This window comes from Endocarpon pusillum (assembly GCF_000464535.1).
Source record: "Endocarpon pusillum Z07020 unplaced genomic scaffold scaffold1372, whole genome shotgun sequence".
In the NCBI taxonomy this organism is placed as follows: domain Eukaryota; kingdom Fungi; phylum Ascomycota; class Eurotiomycetes; order Verrucariales; family Verrucariaceae; genus Endocarpon; species Endocarpon pusillum.
This window is the reverse complement of record NW_006916003.1, coordinates 387,446-408,220: the sequence shown is the minus strand read 5'-3', so window position 1 is coordinate 408,220 and position 20,775 is coordinate 387,446. Positions and strand designations below refer to the sequence as shown.

General features: G+C 47.7%; 7 protein-coding genes across 7 annotated transcripts; 1 reads left to right on the top strand and 6 right to left on the bottom strand.

The window, feature by feature from the left end:
- Positions 1 to 204: 204 nt before the first annotated feature.
- On the bottom strand, positions 205 to 3,128 carry EPUS_02076 (Chitin synthase G; the record flags this gene model as incomplete). Its single annotated transcript, XM_007801908.1, has 4 exons — positions 205 to 1,624; positions 1,673 to 2,109; positions 2,289 to 2,650; positions 2,705 to 3,128. 4 exons carry the CDS (start codon positions 3,126 to 3,128, stop codon positions 205 to 207), a joined length of 2,643 nt encoding a protein of 880 aa, XP_007800099.1.
- A 610-nt stretch (positions 3,129 to 3,738) lies between these two features.
- Positions 3,739 to 5,676, bottom strand: EPUS_02075 (uncharacterized protein; the record flags this gene model as incomplete). Its single annotated transcript, XM_007801907.1, has 1 exon — positions 3,739 to 5,676. One exon carries the CDS (start codon positions 5,674 to 5,676, stop codon positions 3,739 to 3,741), a length of 1,938 nt encoding a protein of 645 aa, XP_007800098.1.
- A 256-nt stretch (positions 5,677 to 5,932) lies between these two features.
- EPUS_02074 (Alpha-1,3/1,6-mannosyltransferase alg-2) lies at positions 5,933 to 7,548 on the bottom strand (the record flags this gene model as incomplete). Its single annotated transcript, XM_007801906.1, has 3 exons — positions 5,933 to 6,582; positions 6,634 to 7,251; positions 7,347 to 7,548. The coding sequence occupies 3 exons, from the start codon at positions 7,546 to 7,548 to the stop codon at positions 5,933 to 5,935; spliced, it is 1,470 nt and encodes a 489-aa protein (XP_007800097.1).
- Positions 7,549 to 8,073: 525 nt separating this feature from the next.
- EPUS_02073 (uncharacterized protein) lies at positions 8,074 to 12,226 on the bottom strand (the record flags this gene model as incomplete). The annotated part of the gene is made up of 3 exons (XM_007801905.1): positions 8,074 to 8,742; positions 8,798 to 10,064; positions 10,164 to 12,226. 3 exons carry the CDS (start codon positions 12,224 to 12,226, stop codon positions 8,074 to 8,076), a joined length of 3,999 nt encoding a protein of 1,332 aa, XP_007800096.1.
- Positions 12,227 to 14,986: 2,760 nt separating this feature from the next.
- On the bottom strand, positions 14,987 to 17,218 carry EPUS_02072 (Double-strand break repair protein mus-23; the record flags this gene model as incomplete). Its single annotated transcript, XM_007801904.1, has 1 exon — positions 14,987 to 17,218. The coding sequence occupies one exon, from the start codon at positions 17,216 to 17,218 to the stop codon at positions 14,987 to 14,989; it is 2,232 nt and encodes a 743-aa protein (XP_007800095.1).
- A 970-nt stretch (positions 17,219 to 18,188) lies between these two features.
- Positions 18,189 to 19,142, bottom strand: EPUS_02071 (uncharacterized protein; the record flags this gene model as incomplete). The annotated part of the gene is made up of 1 exon (XM_007801903.1): positions 18,189 to 19,142. The coding sequence occupies one exon, from the start codon at positions 19,140 to 19,142 to the stop codon at positions 18,189 to 18,191; it is 954 nt and encodes a 317-aa protein (XP_007800094.1).
- Positions 19,143 to 19,780: 638 nt separating this feature from the next.
- Positions 19,781 to 20,755, top strand: EPUS_02070 (uncharacterized protein; the record flags this gene model as incomplete). Its single annotated transcript, XM_007801902.1, has 2 exons — positions 19,781 to 19,894; positions 19,949 to 20,755. The coding sequence occupies 2 exons, from the start codon at positions 19,781 to 19,783 to the stop codon at positions 20,753 to 20,755; spliced, it is 921 nt and encodes a 306-aa protein (XP_007800093.1).
- Between the last annotated feature and the right edge of the window lie 20 nt (positions 20,756 to 20,775).

Genomic DNA, 20,775 nt, shown 5'->3' with positions numbered 1-20,775 from the left:
ATCCCGCTAAGTATTGGAGGCACCATAATAATCGCCGCGCACAGAAAAACCCTGTGATGTTACAAAAACAATGAAGAACCCAAAGAAATCGTCTCCATCGAAACCAGCATCTGATTTGGTCTTAGTGCAAGCCTCGGCGCAGTGGAGGCACCGTAACATTCATGTGCCGAGATTTATCGTCGGTTGAAGCAATAGGCCCAAATGTCAAAGAATCTGTTGCAGAAAAATCCAAGGAATCGTAAAAGAAAGCATGCCGAAGTCGCCCACATCCAAATCCGGAAGAACCAAATCTTGTGTTGTCTCGAATTTCCCTGGTGAACAGGTTAGAGGGCGATCCCAGTCTTCATTGCCACTTGAATGGAGGGTGGAATTCTTCACGCCGAAAAGGCCAAGGTCTCGACTTACCATGAACTTCAATGCGTCAAAACTGTCATTCATCACGACCAGGCAGAGGACAAAATTACTGAAGATATAGATTGAGACTAGTTTCGTGCGGAAATCTTTGAATTGATCTTCCAGCGTCCTATTGGCGTCTCTGCGTTTTTCTGTGAAAGGTGTGAGTGCACGTTTTACCGTTGCTTCGAATGTGGAGTCGATGTCCGCTTGAGATACGTCAGACATCTCAACCTCGACTGGACTTTGCTGCTTCTGTCCTTTTGTAACCGTTGCGGAAGGAAGTGCTTCGCTGGCATCTACCCTACCCTCACCACCCCAACTAACGTCGTGAGAGTTGCTGAAGGCGTATATATTGATGATATTGGTGTAGGAGGATTGGATAAAGAGGTATTGTGGGTAAGCCAAAAATAAGTACCATGGGTCAAAATTGAGAAACCCTGTCGCAAAGTAGACTCCAAAAACAGATCCGCAAGTGATCCAAATGGTCAATTGCCCAATTTCGCTGTAGAAAGTTGTTATGTACGCGTAACTGTGAGCATTAGAACTGCTTTTTTTGTGGAGCAATGCGACTGCGAGGAGATACACCACATTCATGATGAAGTAAAGCTGAATCACCCCAAAAATAAGGAAGGAAACTATATAGCTCCAGACTTGGCCTTTCGGCCGCGTACCCAGGGCCAATATAAACTGAAAGACGATCGTCAGAAAATAGACAGTTTGAAGAACCGCATTGAATATTGGCGTTGCTGCACCAAATGGCCATGGCCTTATGGTGGAATCGGCTGGGGGAGAACTCGATATGTCGGTGACAATGAATATGGTTAGCAAGAATGTCGCTAGGTTAAACCACGACAAGGTGAACGAAATAATGTTGTACAAAAGTTGGACGTGGAAAAGTGCTAGCCGGAGGATGTTGTGACTCGATTGGTAAAGCTGTCTAAAATGTGTCACCGAGTATGTTACTGCCGCGAGAGCTCCGTTCAGCCATCTTCTTCGTTGAGTAATAAAGTCAATCACATGTTCTGGTATATCCGTCTCGCCTTTGGCTGCTTTCACCGAGGCTGAATGCCATTTAGAGCCGGCTTTGAATGCAAGCTCGAAGCAAAGGATTCTGTCCTCAGCAAGATAAAGGTTTTTTTGGAGAACAGTCTGACGTTTAAACCCAAGGATCCAGGTGGGATCCCCCCGAAAGTATTGCTCAAGTGGTCTCCCTACAATGGCTCGGAAGCTGGTAAATCAGATGAGTGAAAGGGAGAATACGAAGAAATGATCTTACCGATAAGCAGAAAAAGCGCCTGGAAGGACCGTCAGATAGCCAAAAAAGCTTTCCATCGGCTTGTCAAGGCCACTACTGATCTTGTACTCAAATAGCTGAGCTGCGACGAGCGGATTGAACAGTTTTCGCCACCCCGGCCCAAGCCAGGGATAAACCTCGCCGCATGCTCCTCCAAGGTCTTTGTCATTGTAGAACGCCTCCCACAGACACAGGAGACTTCCTGGAAGGATGCGGGTGCCAACGTCGAGTACGACGCATACTTCAGGATTAAGAATTCTTCCAAATCCTGAGAAAAACCAGCGATGTGAGTTGATCTTTTGGCTGTTTTTCTGTTTGAGACACAGAATCATCTGGACCGGACTAAAGCTCGGATGATCGTCGAGAGGGTGAACAAGCTGTTGAGAAGACGTGACCGAGAGTTGCGTTGTATACTCGAACTAGATCAGAGATGGTCAGGTATGATGACATTCGGAGCGGCTACATCGACATTAAGCCTTCACTCTTCAAGCAAATCATGGAAGCGGATATAATGGACTTGATAAAGACAAAGATAAGACTCCTGAGTAGAGGAGAGAAACCAGGAGGCGGTCCAAAGATCTGGGATTGGAGCACTTACGATGTGTGCGACGGTTTCCTTCCCATCGACGTCTTTCTTCATGATGCCATCTTGGTATACTCCAACAGTGGCTAAGACATCAAGTGTCTCCTTATCACAAGGTTCAATTCCATCGAAGAGGAGGCATACGACGATCTTCTGCCATGCTGAGCTGCCCTTATTCCAGAACTCGGACATTTTCAGATTAACAATGTCACGAACATTTTCCATCACACTATGAAGACTGCGAGAAAGCATCCTCCTGTCTTCGCAGAAGTAGGTAATTCCAATAGCTAACTCTGTGTGACGGTTGTACATGGCTGGACGAAGATTGTAACCATTTTTTAGAGTAAAGTCATCAGGGTCGCAGGTAGCCGCTGTATCTAGACACGGTTTCAATTCAAAACACGTGGCACAACGTATCGAAGGTAACCTACACCTCATATGCGTGAACTCTTCCGAGCCACCTTCCAAGTCGTCGCGATACTTTGCCTGAACGGCGTTACGGATTGCTGAGGGTACCAGGTAGTCAACACTGAAAACTAAACATTGACTTGGTTTGAATTTTCTGTGTGCATATCTGGTCCAGGAGTTTTTTCGTTGTTTCCGCGCATTTGTGATAATATCCTTGGATTGAAGGTGTCGGTCTCTCACATGACGGAGGTGCCTAGGAGGCGCACTTCCATTTGTAACTCGGGGGTTCCTGCTCTGATCTTCACTAGACCCACAGACAGAATATGTGTCAGTTGATGCGAGGTTCACTGGGGATCTTAGTCGTTGTGGGCGTAAAGCTGTAGGACTTTGGTCAGGGGAAAAGGGCGGACTCAGGTCAGGTGGAGTGAAATTCTCCGATTGAGGCATCGAGCCTGATTAGCCAGCAACTTGCAGAGGATAATGGCGGTGGACTGCTTGAGTAGATGTAGAGTGCACACAGAATAGATATGACGGGAAGAAGTAAGAGAGAAGACATGATGGAAAGCCTAAGAAAGGTGTCCGGAAGTGGTGGCTACCTTGTAGCCGCAGCTGCGCCTTCAGGCACCAAAGAAAAGTTCTAACTACACAACGTGCGCTGCAGAGGCTCTTTCTTTGAAGGGTAGAGGATTTCCACCCATTTTAAGGGGGTTGAGGATTTGGTTCACTGTTACACACCACTATAGCTGTATTAGTATTCGAACCGACGTCGCACAGCCTACGTTTGTACCTGCAGTGTCTATCATTCTGCCAAGCAAAGCCTTACAGCATCCTGGCGAGTCTCTCGGGCCGGCAACTTACACATTGTCAATGAGTCGCAGGAGACTGCAGTTGCAAGCTGAAGCAAGAACATCTGAAAGGTAGAGACAATGTTGTGATGACAATGTATGCAATGAAAAAATATACACCTTGGTTTCATACAACATTTGTACCAAAGACACATCAATAAAATCGTGCCTTGAACCCCTTTTTCCTCATCATTCACCCCTATACCCATTCCTCAAGCAATCCCATCCGTACTTCCCTCCTCCTTCCCTAACCAAACCTTAGACAACCTCCTCGAAACCGCTTGGCCGAGCACCCTCTCGCTCACCGCCCCATCCCTATTGGCACTCTTTCTAATGTTCTGCAACACCAACGGCCCTTCCTCCCTAAACGCCTTCACCAGTTTTCCCACCGTATCAAACTCATTGGCAATCCCATACGCCATCGAGGGAGTCACCCTCTGCACCTCCTGCAACATCTTGACGTAGGTGTCCATTCGGTCATCGCCAGTCTTTACCTGCCCGACATCCATGCAGAACCCAACCGCGTCATTAGCACTCATGCGGAGGTGGCGGTAGGGGATGGTGGAGATGTGTTCGGTGAAGGATTTGATCCACTCGGCGGAGAGGGAGGCGGAGGCGGACTGGTGGATTAGGATCTTGGCGTGGAGCTGGAGGTGAAGCAGGAGGGTTTCGGTGAGGTCTTCGTTGATGGAGGATAGGTCTATGACGGGAGTGGTGGGTTTTTGGTTATTTTTCTTGCGGCGCGGTTGGCTTGATGCAGGAGGGTGACCATGGTCGTCATCGGTCATCTGAGAGCGAACGGCTGCTGTGTAAGCACGGTTTTTAGCGGTTTTGTTCTTTCGCAAGAAGCTGGAGAGACCTTCGATGAGGTAGATAAGCTTGCATTCTTTGTACTGACTTCTTAAGCTGGCGACATGCGCATCGAGGTTCTTGGTCATGGCCTTCTCTTGCGTGGCTAGCTCCTGGTTCAGAGACAAGCCTAATGCGCAAATTTCAAAAAATTCTCGGGCTGTCACGTGGAGCAGTACATGCTTCTCGATCTCGACTTTTTCCACTGGAATAGGTTCCCAATGTCCAACTGCCTCGTTATACTTAGCTTTCAGTTTTCTCCTCCATCGGACCAGGTTTCCTTTCCGCGTGCCAACTTCGGTCGGTTTAGATAAGTCCAATTGTTCATCAAAGAATGTAGTGTCAACTCCAAGAATCTTCATGTGTTCCAAAATTTGATTTCCAACACTCGTGCCCTCCAATGACCTGGCCATGTCAACGATCATCTCTGGTGTTGAGTTCTTCTTGTCAGTCTTCGACTTGTTCACCTCAGCTATGTCAGCTGCCAATTGCTTTTCCCGAGCCTTCTCTTCTTTCGCCAGGCGCTTCCGCTCTTTCTCGGCCTCTTTCTCCTTCTCCTTTCTTGCTTTTGCAGCAGCTCTGTCAGTTGTGCAGGCGTCTTTGTCCTTTGCTAGCTTCCGCCTTCGCTTTGGAGGACTTGACGTGATGTTGTCTTCAATGGTTGATCTCTTCGTTGCCTTTGAAGTTGCTGTTGGTATGATTTTTGTCTCGGTGCTGGCAGTGTAAGCAGTAGCTTCGTATCTGCCGCCACCTTTCCCAGGTCCTGTGATATTTGCTGGCAAATTGGCAGTCCGCTCCGAGAGCGGCGCTCGCGTAGGCGCTATAGGCTGTGACAGGCTGAACACATCCTCTTCGTTGAGGTCTTCGACCTCAACGTCAATAAAGGCTGCTTTAGTAGCTCGACGGACAGTCCGCGGCTCGGGTGCAGAAGATGGAAAGGTAATTGGATCTGATGACACATCCTCAACGTTTGTAGTTGTTGCAATAATAGTGGTCTTGCTGATGCTAGTATTCTCTGTATTGAGGATATCATTTAAACCATCTGACGAAAGGAAGCTGTATTTACAGGACTCTTTCGACTTGGTTGGCTTTGGTTCTGGTGGGCTTAACCGCCGCTTCTTCTTGGGTTGCGCAGAAAGAAAATCGAGGTCATCTGGAAAGCTCGAAGAACTGAGGACGTCCGAGCTGATGTCGAAGATATTTTCCGAAGGCACTTCGACTCGCGATCGTGGTGCTTTCGTCTGCTTGCTTTTTTGTGGACTGTTGATGGGAGAGGAAAGTAGGTCGATTATTTCCGGCATGACGGCCTTTGCAGCGATTGTCTATTGAGCGTTACAGGTCAATGAGGCCGCAGTAGCGAAAAAGTATATATCGGCGGCATTGAAGCTGTAGGCTCGTGGCTCGTGGTCGAGGAGACCTCAATCATACTGCTTTAGCCATTGGTGGTCCAAGGAACGACCCAATTGGTGCTCTTGGCAAATCGCGTAGTACCGCGTCTCGCATTAACGCGAGGTCACGTGAATAGCTGAGTGTCATTTTGATTGCCGGCAAGGTATGCTAATTGTTGAGCTGTATATGTTTTCTAGGAGGCCTCGACAGATCTGGGATGCTCATAAGTGTAAGGAAGAGCGCAGCCACAAAGATGCCAATCACACTCAATACAAATATCACATCCTTCCGTTCGACAAATGCTTTCCTCCGGCCCCGGATCATTTCCTCGATCTGGTCCTCGAGCATGTGCGACATTTTCGTTCGTGAGAATTCGCCTTGTACTCTTTTTTTGCCTGCTTGACCCATCATTTGTATCTCTACTCCATCTGCATCATTGACCACCTGACTCATCACGTCGGTCCAAGCACCAACGTCCTTTGCATCCCTCAGCCAGCCAGTCTTGCCATCAAGAACAGTCTCCAAGGGTCCCCCGGTATTAGACGCTAGGACAGGCACACCATATTGCATTGCTTCGACAGGAACAATACCGAAGTGTTCGTTTTGAGGCGTGTAGATGAGTAGCTTTGCATTGCGAAGAAGGGTAGATTTGAAAACCCCAGGGACGGAGAGTAGGAAGAGGACGTCGATACTGAATGGGACGGCCAAGGCAGTGGGCACATTCTTCGCTGTGGCATGAGAAAGTCCGAGGTAGTCTGCCAACGCCTCGAGCTCTTTGTGATACAGGACGTTCTCAGATATTCGGGAGTCGTACCCTCCTATATGACGTGTCAGCGGTGTCCCCTCGTACACAGGATACCATTGCATACCAGCAATTACAAGCCGGACATTGGGTCGCTGCTCCAGAGTGAGCCCTGCAAACGCCTTTATAGCCAGCCCGACATCCTTTTTCCTCTCGAATCGATTGATACTTAGCAATATTTTCTTATTTTTCCATAGCGGCTTCTCATCCTGCTCCTCCCTTTGCCCTGATTCGATATTGACACAGGGATAGACTACCCTTAGTTCCCCCAACCTGTCCCGTCCAAACACCTTCTCAACCACACTTCTCGTAAATCTTGAATTGACAACAACCCGATCGCTACCACCCATACTCCAACCTTCGAACCAATCGAAGGGCCACCTATACACCCTCTTCACAATACCCAACCAGCCCTGTTCATCCCTTCTCGCCAGTAACTGGTCTGGAAAATGGCAGTAGAAAAGCACCCTCTCATTCCGGGGCCATAGCCATCGTAGTAAAGGCACACATGCGCTCAATTGATCGATGATGAAGACCTCGGGTTTCAGTTCTGCAAGCTCGTTCGTGAAAAGACATGTTGCAAGAACGAGGTGGATCTGCCGGAATGTCGCGAGAAGAATGTGAAATCTGTTCAGTATGGCAGGAGGGAAGATCGTATGACCACGAATTCTGACATCGAGTGTGCCTATATGCCTAGTCAGTGTGTTAATCGGGCGATGTCAAACTGCACCTGTTGTATATATGTTGTGCTCCACGACACTATTGAGTATTCCGTCTTACCGTCTCTCGCTTCCTCAAAGCAATGTTTCGGATCACAATGTGATGTTAAGATCGTCACCCTATGTCCCAGGTTTTGTAGGCCGACAGCAGCATCAATGATAAGACGTTCGGCGCCGCCTATGCCGAGGTCTGGATGAATGAAGATGATATTTCGTTTCTTGCTTAAGTCAGGTTTGGGGGTGTTTGTGGTGGTCGCAGACATCGTGTGCTCAAATGATACAGGCAGGAAAGAGGAGGACAGCTTAGTTTACAAGAAACATGGCAGGACACTCGATCGGATTTGCATAGGATTCGTCCACCAATATCTTACCCTTTCAAGCCCACAGATCTCAGATTTACTGAACATCTACCAAGAAAGATCAGTATCAGAAAGTGTATGCTTTCCACCACGGACCCTCCTTGTTCTTGAGTCATGCATACAACAATTGGTTTATGAAGGGTCAGGTCAAACTGTCTTTCCAGAAATTATTAGAACATTCGAATGCAGTAAAGTCTGAATTGTGGGCATGGGTCTATCTTCAAACATGATCGGATCAGCTGTCTATCGCACAACTCCAGACCACAGCCCTCCGAAATCGAAAGAGCACCGCCTGAAGAGGCAGAATAATCGATGTTGCCGGTGGGATATTCGCTAAAGTCATGAAAACCTCCAGAAAACGCCAGGTCATGCTATTCTCCAAAGGACACCGGACCAGCTAATGCATCATGAAATCATGCTCTTTCATCGTCAGATACTGACTTCCCCAGCATCCTCTTCAATATCTCCTTCCGGTGGCCCCTGTTTTCCTCCTGCAATTCCAATAGCCATGCCCTCGCCTTCACCCCGCTCAACGTATTCTTCTTGGTTGATATCGCGAAGGATCCGCTGGAAGTACATTCTCAGTGTCCTCAGACCTCTTAGATATCCTCGATCGATATCATTGGGATGCTGTGGTGGACAAACGGCACCTGCTGGTAGCTCATCCTCACCTATCACACAATTGGCGAAGTCAACGATCTTCAATTCGATCGGAGATGGCCATTTCATGCCGGCCTTTTGCTTCTCTCCTTCCTTATCTTCGCCTTTCGATTTCTGTGCTGCTTCGATCGCTTTTTGCGACTTTTCAGGCTCGGCATCATACAGCATCAACAAGCTACTGGCATAGAATCGGTATCCTGGAAGACGACGGACCATGTTTTCTAGTTTCGAGATCTTGTCCAGAATGGTTGGGATATGTCTTGAGACACTAGAATAGCTGATGCCATCGTAGAGGAACCTCGTAAGCGCATCTCTAAACTCTCTTCCAGCTTTTACATCGCGACCAAAGTATTTGTCTTCATATGTGGGCTGCTGCTTTTTAACATTGTAGGTTTGCATCCCGCAAATACGCACCCCAAGCTGTTGCGAAGTTGTCGTCTTGCATTTACGTCGCTGCGATTCCATTTTCTTCTTATTTGCTTCAATGCCGTACTGGCGAGTCCCCATTACCTGCCGTAAGATCTTCGAGAAGTAGGAAATACACAACGCGCTGGTCGGGATTCTGGGTTTGCGCTTCCTTTGGATTAAGGGGCAAGTGTTGCATACCAAAATCGGACAGTCTAACACTTGGCTGCCCCTTGTTTTTCTTCGAAGCCTCTGATGCCTGGTTGCTCAGTCTTTCAGTCGTATTTCGAAACGTTGTGCTGAGATTCAGATCTGGTGGCACCGCAATTGATGGGACAGGCATCGAAAACGAGGCACCTGAGCTGTGAAATTCCATGGGCAACATGTCTCCATTGATGTCGGGCCCATATTCATCACTTTCAAAGTATTCGAGGCCACCGCTAGCGTTCCTACAGCCCGAATTTCTCCGTCTTCGTAGACCCATACCAGAGTGGCGTCGCCGACTTCGACTGTTTGGACTGCCTGCGGAAAGCTGAGAGTCGGTATTTGCTGCGGTCTTTACCTTCTCTAGGCCTCTTGCAAGGTCCTCAAATTCTGAGGCGGAAGTGGAGTATGCGTCAATCACAGGCTCCTCTCCGTTGAGGATCAACAGGTTCTCCTTTACCTCAGCGGGATCATGCGCATCGGTCGGATTAGGCGTCCGCCATTGCTCAGTGAGTATGCTGTTGTTTCTGCGATGGGTGTCATACTGGATTTCTGAGAGGTGGGTCTTTTTATGGCTGGGTGTGCGTAGGCGGGGAAGGGTGGCGTGGACCTTGGCGTGCTTTCTGTGGTGATGGATCAAAGGCGGCCCAAAAACCTCCCTGAGCACTTGTTCTCGAAGCTTACTGTTAACAGTCGTAGTGCCCCAGCTTGTAGACTCGGATAAAGGTGGACGAGTTGGAGAGTGGTTATTGGTACCGGTCCCGAAGACTGTGTCTTTGCTCGTACGTGCATCGGGCGAAATAGGAGATATAGTACCTTTGGTGTGAGCATGATGAGGATCTGCGCTACGCGGCCTCCCGGGAGAACCAAAGAGACTAAAAGGGACGATATGTCGATTCTGGTCCAAGATGACTCGGGGCACTTCACCGATTTGCTGTGACTGACTGACAATTCTCGGTGGTCCGGCCGTCTCTGCTGGCTTCGATTCAGGCAGCGCTTTATCATGCAACGATTTAATGGAACCGTTCGAACGCGTCATGTTCGAAGATACATGAGGTTGGCCGTTCTCAGTTTCCTTGTCCGCGATCGGTATGGTGTGTGTCGGTGGCTTAGGACCCTTGGAGAACGTAACGTTCAGGACGCCAATATATCTAGATTAGTTTATCACTATCAGCACAGTCCAATTGCAAATCCAGGCAATGCCCTCTGGGTGAAATCTTTTAAACAAAAATAAAATACTAGTGACCAACCTTGGAAGAAATCGAAGCATATCTGGATGTTTCTGCTCGATCCGCTCGTAGAACTCATTTTCTCTATTGTTCAACTGCTTGCAAATGGCACGTCGCGAGAATCGAAATAACGTCGAGTGTCCACCAACCTGGTGACTGTAGGGCTCTAACACCACTGCCCCCCTCAGGCCCATAGCACGACTTCGTTGTTGCAAAGGACTTTGGGGGACGGGAGTGGATGTAGGTGTGACTTCACCTTCTTCGGGTTGACTAGTATAACTTGGCTCTTCCCCTGAGCTGATCTCCGGGTCAGAAGCACTAGGAGCAATATCGGTTGCTCTTTTGCCTGTGGGCCCAGGAATTTTGCTTTCCAAAACTTCATCAGTAGGTTCTTCGTTTCGTCGGTAGTCTCCATGAAACACACTTTTCTCATGTTTAGACTTCACAGAGATGTCGATGTGCTCAGGCTGAGCCTGTTCATTGAGACTCCGCTTCAACTCTGCTTTGGAAGTGGGACTGGCTGACCTTAGTGAAGCTGGAAGCCCCTTTCCCTTTTGTTCTTCGTCAGGGGAAGTGAATTGTTCAATGTCTTCGTCCGAGGGTCCAGGATGTGGAAAATAGACCGCAGACGATATGTGCTCTTCGTCCTCATCGTTTTGATGTTCAGCTTCCCCCCCTTGACAGCCTTTTGTGCCTGTTAAATGGTCCGACTCCAGCAGTTCGACTATAGACGGTGGCGAGTGAGAAACAATGGTATCAAAATTGCCCGCTGGTTTGAGACTGCCATGCTTGCGAATATCCTCAAGAAGCTTGGCTGGTAGCATGGGTGTTTTACCACTTCCTGAATGCTTTATTTCGTCGTATTTTCTAAAGTAAGGATCATGCCCTATGTTCGATTGCGATATTGGGGTAGAAGGCGAGCTGTCAGGAGATTCCAAGAAGTTTACTGAGCTGCCTGCTCCGGCATCGATAGACAGATTAGAAAACTGTGCACTGGTTGGTGAATGTGAGATTTTGTTTGTTGTATTGGTGGTGATGGCTGCTAAATCTGTCAAGGTAGAGGTTATGGAAAGTGCAGCTTGTGAACGTGATTGCGGAATGCCTTTGTCGTCCAGGGGCAAGATACCTCTTGACCCTCCTTCGTGCTTAGATTTGGCAGATCCAGATGGGGCATCACGCTTTCTGGCATCAGATGGTGCTGTTTCCTTGAATATGCCCATCAGATGGCTGGACTTTCTGGTACGGACGTTCTTAGCCAAATCACGATTTGGTAGCGTAGCTTCAATGCTCTTTTCCACATGGGACCGGCCACGGCTTGAACTCCTCTCCTTGCTAACTGTTTGTCGGATGGTTTCCTTCATTGCAGACCCATGGTTGGACTGTTTTTGACTGACTTCTGGAATAGAATCAGAGTACTCCTCCGCATTATCACAGATTTTGTCTGTTTGTTCCTTGCGGATGATAGCACTCGTTTCCTCCGTTGAATGTGGGTGAGCCTTGTCTGTGACTCTGAGTTGAAGAATCTGCTTTCCCGACTGGCTCTCAGATGCCATACGGCGCAACTTGTGTATTGTCCCTCCTGACCCTTCTACACCCTTGCTGCTAGGGGTGGACGATTCCGAATGCTTCTTTTGTTCAATATTGTTCATTGTCCATGTTGATCTTGACTTTTTCGGTGACAGTAGGGCTTTGAGAGATGAGGCGGGACGTGGGGGTGAGGTTGGTCGGGCAATCTCCATGACTGGAGTTATATCTTGAGGAAGGTTTGCAACATCATTCGCTCCTTCTGCGGTGGGCAGTCGGGGCGTCTGGTCGTTGCCATCAGAGGGCAGGTAATGTGTAGCAAAGATGCTTTCTCTTTCTGTGAGCTGTGGGCTATACTCACCAAAGCTGGCTGCTCCTTTCACATTTTGAACTGGAGTGGTGGTCTCTGGTCTCTGAATGAAAGCAGACCTCACTCCAGACGTTATCGACTTTGAGCGCGTCTGGGATGATGGCAGAGAAGATTCAGAGTCATGATGGAGATTGAGACATTTTAATGTTGGCGAGGTATTTCTTTTTATAGCGTTAAGGGGATTTGACATGGATAGCACATTGGTCAAATGGTTTGCAGGAATTGAGGGGCGTGGGCGAGGGTTGAGTACGGTTGGTGGAATATCGTCACCGCCGCGGAAGCGGAGGAGGAAGTTAGATACGTAGGCACTTCTTGAGTGTCACAAATGCTTGCAGCTTGCTTGTTCAACATCTACTCATTATTCACATGATCTCGTGCAACTGGTTCCTGGGACTAGAGTGGCCAGCTAATGGCAAAAACCAAATTTGTGATGATCGAATAATCAAATGCAGGGCCTCCTTAACGGAGTATCGGGTAGTACCATGACTATCTTGCTCATCCAAACATTGACTACAGCCCTACTACGTAAAGCCATCCGAAGATACAGCCAAGGCGGGGCATCAGAATGCACCAGCTTACCCGCCTTCCAGGGATAAATCTTATGGGTGAGAATTTAGAGTCGACAACTGGTGGGCGTCACAAAGTCTGCAATCTCTCCTTTGGTGTCACCGGTAACTTTCGGCCACGAGTTCTACCTAAATTACTCGTAATTAAGAAGCACGACATCACACTAATTCGCTCAGGATTCCAGGCGGCTTTACTTGTGACACCCGTAATGCGGAGTACGTAGATGTCACTCGTAGTACGTAGCTACTGAGTAGTTATCCCATGTGCCCGGCTTAGGCAGGGCCCGGGGCAAGCACTCTCTAGACCGATGCCAGAATGTCCATGTCCCTGATCGCGGCTTTCCAAGATGCTGGTCAGAAGGATTGTTGGTTCCCTATCTTACTCGAGCGTGTGCCTGTGTAACTTATTCACCCACTTCTCTTGTTTCCGGCAGGATGTTGCCTCAGTTCTCAGACATGCTTGTGGCTAAGCTGCTTACTAACTCAATGTGCGCCAGCACGTTTGAGGACAAGAATCAAAATTACAGCCTGATTATCACTCCGCCCCACAAAATAAGCTGGCTATACCTATTTAGGCCAGAATTACGTGTATTCTTTAGTAATTTGTAATTTTATGTATAAATCAATATAAATCGCAGCTATTTCGCACAGGATCCTACACAGAATCCTACAGAGAATCTACGGTTATTTTGACGTAGAATTCTACACAGCATCCTACGCATAATCCACAGCTATTCCGCGCAGAATCCTACGCAGGATCTACAGCTATTTCAACGGAGAATTCGCTGCAGAATCCACAGCTATTTCAATGTAAGATACAATACGAAGTTTTACACAAAATTTCATCAAAAATACACCAAAATACACAGATTATACACAGAGCTATTGAGACATAGCAAAGCAACCTAATCAGTTGTCGAAGATCCAGTAATAGAAGAAGAACCACCGACTATTTTCGAGAGCCGCCGATAACTCGATAATCTTACGGACCTCACAAGATTTGTTTGGAATTAGATTTTCTTAATTAAGATGTAAAGATCCTTGTAATATGATTAGAATCAAGAGGATACATTATAATATATTAATAGAGCGTTATCAGATGTCATGATAGATTATCTGAATTAATAAAAAAAGATAATATGATCATTATGATAAATAAAATTATTGATAGATTATTAGTTGCAATACGAATAACACGACTTTAGCAGTGTTTACTCCAAACTGAATGACAATCAGGCCAAAATACAGGTCCTTATCCGACATATGAGACGATGTCTGCTTAGTCAACAACTAGCCCATTTCGAGCATGGCGTGTGTGGCGCAGCCCACTAAGCCCCGTCTGAGAATCCGAGGCAAGGCAGGATGATCTTCACCAGCACAACCTTACTGTGCATTGCGAAAGTGTTGCAATTCCTTGGCATTGTATTGAGAATTGCTGGCGCCGCGTCGTGAAACAGAAATAGCTCTTGAGCGTCATCTATGTACTTGTATAATGTAAAAAGTATATCAAAATGATGATGAGCCTCTTCTGATCCCAATGATATAGATCAATAATAATGTAGACCTTAATTGGTAAAGTTCATTCTTTACATTGTAAATCTTACTTCTTTAAACAGGGTCTCTTATATCTGAAATCTGTACCAATAGAATCAGAAGAAGCTCACCATCATTTTAATATACTATTTATACAATACAAATACATAGATGGCCCTTAAGAGCTGTTTCTGTTTGACGTTCTGTTTGACGACGCGGCGCCAGCAACTCCGCACAACCTCCAAAAATTGCAATACTTTCGCAATGCACAGTACTCACCAGTAGCAGTTTGCAGAAGACACTAAGTTACATTAGGCTAGATGGCCGCAAGGAATAGTTAGGGCATTGTGTATGAGAGCTAGCTTTCTCTCTTCATCCACTTATCTTCAAAGGTCTTCGAAGGCTTATCTCAAGCAGCACATGCATTTCACTCAACAAAAGCCATCGTCCAATGCCGTCGATGGATGTGTAATCAGGTGTGATGGGGGAATATCGTTGAGAAAGTCTTCCAGCCCTCAGCTGCCAATTCCAGAATCTATCTCTCGTTCGACAAAGATAAGCCTGGCTTCTTAGGTGGTATCTTGATGTTGAAGTAGGTTGGATAGATACTGCATGATTCGACCAGGTTCCCTGAAACAACTTGAACGCTCAAGTCTCACTCAATTTCCCTTGACACGTATGTTTTGCGCAAGATTGGCAACAGCTGTAGCGCACCGGCCTCCCATGCATATGGAAGCTAGAAGATAGTGTAATTGTATTTGTTACATATCTGGGCACCTGCGAGCAAGATGCTCACGAACTTGAATGCCTAAGGCATTGCGAAATCCACCGGGTAGCTCCTCCATCCATTTCTACCTTCGAGACTTTGTCTTCGGAATTGGCTCAAACGCGTCCCCATCCTCATCATCCTCAATATCGTCGTTGACACTTTGACTTCTATTGCCCCCTTTCCCAAGCACACTCGCCTGTGAAGCGGAAAAGCTAATCTTCGATTGCTTGGTGCTTGCGGCTGCTGATCTTGGTGGTGCCTTCCTGACTGGAGATGCAGCCTTCTTGCCTCGAGTAGAGGCAGCGGCTGCCTTTCGCCCTCTGGTCGACTTTTCCGTAAAGAACATCGCCTGAGAATCCTCTTCCTCGCCTTCTTCAGCGCGAAACATAGCTGAATCGCCGTCCTCATCTTCGTCCTCATCAACAACTCTCCGTCTGCCTCTACTAGAAGCAGCTGCCTTGGAAGCCGTAGGAGCAGCCTTCCTCGTAGTGGTTGGATTTCCTCCGCGTACCCCCCTCCCTCGGCCTCTCCCTCTACCGCGTGTAGCTGCAGGTTTGGGGGTCGCCTCCTCCTCCTCGTCTTCTTCAGCACCATTGCTTTCATCTACCTCGTCTGGTCGCAGCAATGCGCCGGGCTGATCTTCCCATGCTCCATCAAATTCGCTATCCCAACCATCTGGTCTGGGCTTGAATCTGCTCTTGCCTCCCTTGGACCTCTTTATCTGCCCTTTGGCGAAAATTTCTTCCAGCTGGCTACGGTACCTTTCCATCGCGTCTGCCAGATGTTCCTCCTCGTCTTGCTCTTCGTCATCATCGTCACGATCGAGCTCCAGCAAATGCTTGATCTGGTTTGCAAGCGTTTCGTTGACAAGATCTTCCATAGCATGTTTATCATCTTTATCGATGTACTCACTGACGGCCTTACCAAAGTAATTCTGTGGAAGAATTGTCAAAGACTGAGCGGTGAGGTATTCACGAACCAGTTTATTAACTGCAACAGTGTCAAGCCCCTGCAAGTGCGACATAACTGCCTCGTCCGCAATATCATCTCGAGTTCTTCGCGCTGTGGCGTTCTTCTTCTTACGGTGAAACTGTACAACATCATTGATATTTGCCACTTTACCAACGAAACGATTGGAGAAGCGTTGAGGATTTTCGCAATCAAAGTTCCCTCCATCAAGAGCCGATATCTCGACTCGTAGCCTGATAAGAGGAAGTGGCACCTCGGGGACCTCATCTCCATCCTCGTGACTGCCTTCTTGCGCCTCGAGCCACTCTGCTTTCGCTTGGACTATGAGCCCTTCGACAATTTTAATAAGGAAGCGGGTCAGCTCCGTGCGGTTGTTGTCCTTTTTGGCAAATTTCTGTGCCTCTTTCTCCTCGCTCAGCACGATTTCTTTCATCACGAACGGCCTGACTGTCTTTAAGCGAATGTTCTCGGTGGTAAACTCTCGCCCAGTCACGCTCACCATAGCCACATGCTTAGGCACAGCTTCACCAGGGGCGAGTGAAGTCGCTACAGAAGATCCTGGTTGCATGACCTTAAAGTTCCTCTCCGGATTGGTACGAGGATCAATAGCGCACTCGTGTTCGTGACCCCAAATTACCAGGTCGAGGAAATCTGGAAGGAAATGCTCTGGAAGATGGCTCGTCTCTGTGTATGCGTGATGGTTCTGGTGGACGCTCATGATGTTGAACCAATCATCCTTTTGTGTGTTAGGCTGAAAGAACTTGACTTTGCTATCTCGAAATGTCCGAAATAAGCGCTCATCTCTGACGTTACTTAAGCCATACAAGGCCAATTTCGTATGACCTTTCTGTAGAAGTACTGGCTTGATCTGAATATTGTCGGACTCTGGCGTTCGGCCGTAATAGTTGAGTAGACCAGACATCTGAAGCAGATCCAGTGCTGCCAGGTGACCTTCACCAGATGGATCGTCATGGTTACCATGGATAGAGAATACTGGAATAGCGACATTGATGTCCACGTCTTCATAATTGACGTGGTTGAATGCGCCTTGAAAGATCTCACTAGCATCGCTCAGCATCTCCAATTCACATGGCTTGTCCCCGTAGCAGTTCATTCGTAGGGATCTCATGACCTGGTACATTGATTTCCTCGACGGTTTGTTCTCGTGGAAGAGGTCGCCGGCGAGGAGAACCATGTCAACATCTCGTTCTTTCGCGAGGCACATCACTTCGTGAAAACTCCTCCAACTGTCATCACCTCGCACCGGATCGCGCTCGTTGTAGCCGACATGGTTGTCGGTGGCGACAAGGATGCGAATAGTGTCAGCCGCTGTGAGACCAGGCATGGCTGAACAAGAAGCGGTGTAAACAGGCACGAAGGATCGAGCAGGATGCTAATCAATGAGGTACAGCAGAATGGGATTTCCGCAGAATCAATGGTCATTGTCCGGGGAGGATCGCTTAGAAGAATCAAGCACTTTGTTGCCTATTTGTGGGAATAGGAACGCGTCAAACAACTAAGTTAGTAGTCATCGCCTTCTGGAAGATGGACTCAAGGACGAGATTGCTTGTTGGCCATTGGTGTTATGGTAGTATCGTAGTAATGTGCTTTGTTAGATGCACGGATTGATTTGTGACATGGATCTACATGTAAATATCATCGATTCGTAACACACCACCGTAGCCATTCTACAACAGGAAATTTTCACTCCTCAACAGCAGCTAAATATATCTTCATGTCATCAGTGTCTCTAGTTGTGTAGAGAACCCCAGCAGTGTTGTATCAATACTTTTTCATGAATTAGAACAATTGAATTGATTGTTATTTTCCGTGGATTCTGTATCCTCTGTAAATTCTGTACTCTCCGTAAACTCTCCACTCTCTACGTATTCTGCACTCTCTCCGCCCTCTCCCCTCGCAGTAAATTCTGCACTCTCCCTCTGCGTTTTCTGTAAATTCTGCGTTTTATGAATATCGTGTACTCTCTCTGTGTATTCTGTAAATTTTGTGTCCTCTGGAGCTTAGGAAGGATCAAGTAACCAGTGTGCCACACGGATTTTAAAAGTACGAAAGGAACCCAGATTCTACATGTTACACAGTGGACTGGATGGGCTGTGATGAGCTGTAATACGTAGCAACCAATTACATTGAATTGGGCAGGTAATCTTGTACGTCACAGAGTTACTACTGTAATGCCATTGGGAATTGGGAATTTGGTGTGATGTGATCCCTTTGTCCATACAGCTGCCCGTGTCTAGGCTAACCCGTCATTGGCCATATTTCAGCCAGCAAGACTATGAGTAGTAGATAATCGGTTATACGTCTATACATCTAGCAACGTCAAACTGCTCAAACCTTGGCTCTGGTGTCGTATGGTGATTGCCTCGTCGTAACAAGCGAGCGAGAAAGAGAGATCGCTGCTTCTTTGCTACCGGCACCGCAGAACTGTTTTTTCTTTTATTCGGACCGCCTGCATCAACTATATTTCGCTGCTGCCCTGGCAAGACGTATCCACGCTGATTGCTGATTAACCTGACCGATCCTCGCGTACATGATGTGGTGAAATGGGTATGACCAAAGACAAACCAGTCCACGTCCAAGAGCGGATTTGCTCTCTTTTCCGTCCCAGGAGTCAGAAGTTCCGTTGCGAAGCCGTCAGACCAAGCGTTGTTTTCATTTTCGGGTGCGCTGCTACCCTTTCGCATCGGCGCGTGATGCGTAACCACCACGATCTTCTTCCGGGGATTTCTTTTCCCCTCCTGATTAGTGTGTTCCTGATTTCTGATGCTATTGATTTCGCCTTGAAGCCAATTCAGATCGTCTCTGTGACATTTGTTGTGCTTGTCGACCGTCCATTCTAAAATACGTGAAAAATCCTTCACCTTTGATTGGACGATATCGCGAGAATTTGGTGAGATATGTGAGTGCAGTGTACAACCGAGCAGAGTGACGTTTTCTCCAGGAAAGTCAAACCTGTTGTGTTCCCGCCAGACAAGTCGGCCTTGCAGAACAGGTTCTTGTGTGAGCTTGGCCGCGAGCTGCAGACCTTCCTCTCGGGTGATGCCGTAGAATTCGTGGTTGCCTAGGACGAGGAAGACATGTTGGAAATTTTGACATTGGACCTGGAGGAACTTGAGAAAGGGTTGGTAGTCTTGCAGTCTGCCGATGTCACCCGCAAGGATAAGGGAGCCAGCTTGTACCGGGATTTGGAAGTCTGAGTACTGCTGACCAAGCTCGAGGTGGAGGTCAGAAAGAATTTGTAACCGCATGGCTCGAGTGACTCGGGAGGTGATGTGGGACGATGAGCAACCACTTTATGAAAGATAATATTCCGTGCAGAAGCGAGAGGCCGAGTATAAATATTCTATGTGCATCGGAGGAGTAAAAGGGTCCGGTCCAGGTCCATTTTGAGGCAACGCATTGGATGGGTCATTGAATACTACACCCAGCGGGCGCGCAGGAAGGGACAATAAGTAAACAATCAGCAAATAATTAAACTTGGCTGTATGTACGCTCTTTCGGGATCGCCTCAATCGCCGCCAACTTTCCCTAACCTCTGACAGACTGAAACAATTTGCGAGTCGGTTTTTCTACTCCATCGAAATGTTAGTTGTAGTGAAAGATTAAAAAAGGTGTCTCAGGCATTCATAACCGCCGTGTGTTTCGGGGGTTGGGTAGCGGAAGGCCTCAACCAGCTCACCCACCATTTCAGCCCGGAGGCCGCTTGTTAGAGCCGCTCTGGGCGGCTATAAGTCCAACAGAAAGTGACGCAGTAGGATTGGCCCCCATCCCTGACTTCTGCGAAGGATGTCTAGCTTCGTTCCGCTCATTGTGCTCGGCTGTATTCGCAAATTCACCTTCTATCAAGATCAATTCGATTGGAGGATTGCGTCCTGGGAAAGCCAATATGGAATTAGATTATGTTGTGAAGGTAGTCGAGCAACTCGCTCTAGGTAATATCCCATTCTGCGTGGTGGGAGAGCTTGCTCTGAACTATTACAACGTCCCAAGGGCTGTCCATGTAGGTTCCGAGTGATCTGTCTCTGAGCAAGACCTTAAATTTAACCCCCCCCAGGATATTGAGATCTGTGTCCCGGCAAATCATCTTCCAGAAGCTGTGGACATCCTTCAAACCAACTGTCGCTTGATGAAGATATCAAATGTACCTAAAGAGGACATTTTCACCGATTACAAGAAGAAATTCCCACGATTTGCTTCCCAAGAAGGGCCGAATATCCAGCTGACGCTACTCCTGGATGAAGTATACGGCTTTCAATGCCTGGAAAATACGATCATTCCAGACGACCGCCAACACTCAGACTCCTATTACAGCAAAGAGATCCTTGATGTGCTCTCTCCAGATGCAATTGCATCACTTCCTTTTCCAAGTTTAGGAGCTTTTTTGGGGGGCTTGTGCTCTAGGTACATCAAGTCGAGGGATGTTGTGTACGCCATGGCAGCCGAGCAGTTGGTAGACGGTATGGATATCGACACTGCTTGGTGTCATGTACACCTTGCGCACTTGCCCCCTGTCGAGCAAAAATTTGCAAGTGACCTGGTTGCAGGAAAGCGAGGCCGTATGGATGATTTCTCCGAGAACAAGATCACCTGTTATGTGGTCGACATTCAAGATTCAACCAACATACGCCGAATCCCTGGATCGGGCTTTTCTGAGCTTCCAGAGCACGGGAATGGGCGGCGCTTGATGGAATGCAATGTCTCAACTTTGGCTACACAGGATGTATCAGAAGGCGGCCTTGACCAGACCCGGCCAACTTTGGCCCCAAGACACCCGACTGAAGGCTCTGAACCGAAACAACAGGAGCCACCCGAAGAACTATTTGATGATCAGAACTCCCCAGCATCATCATGGAGCCTTTGATCATCTTTGGAGTTCAGCTT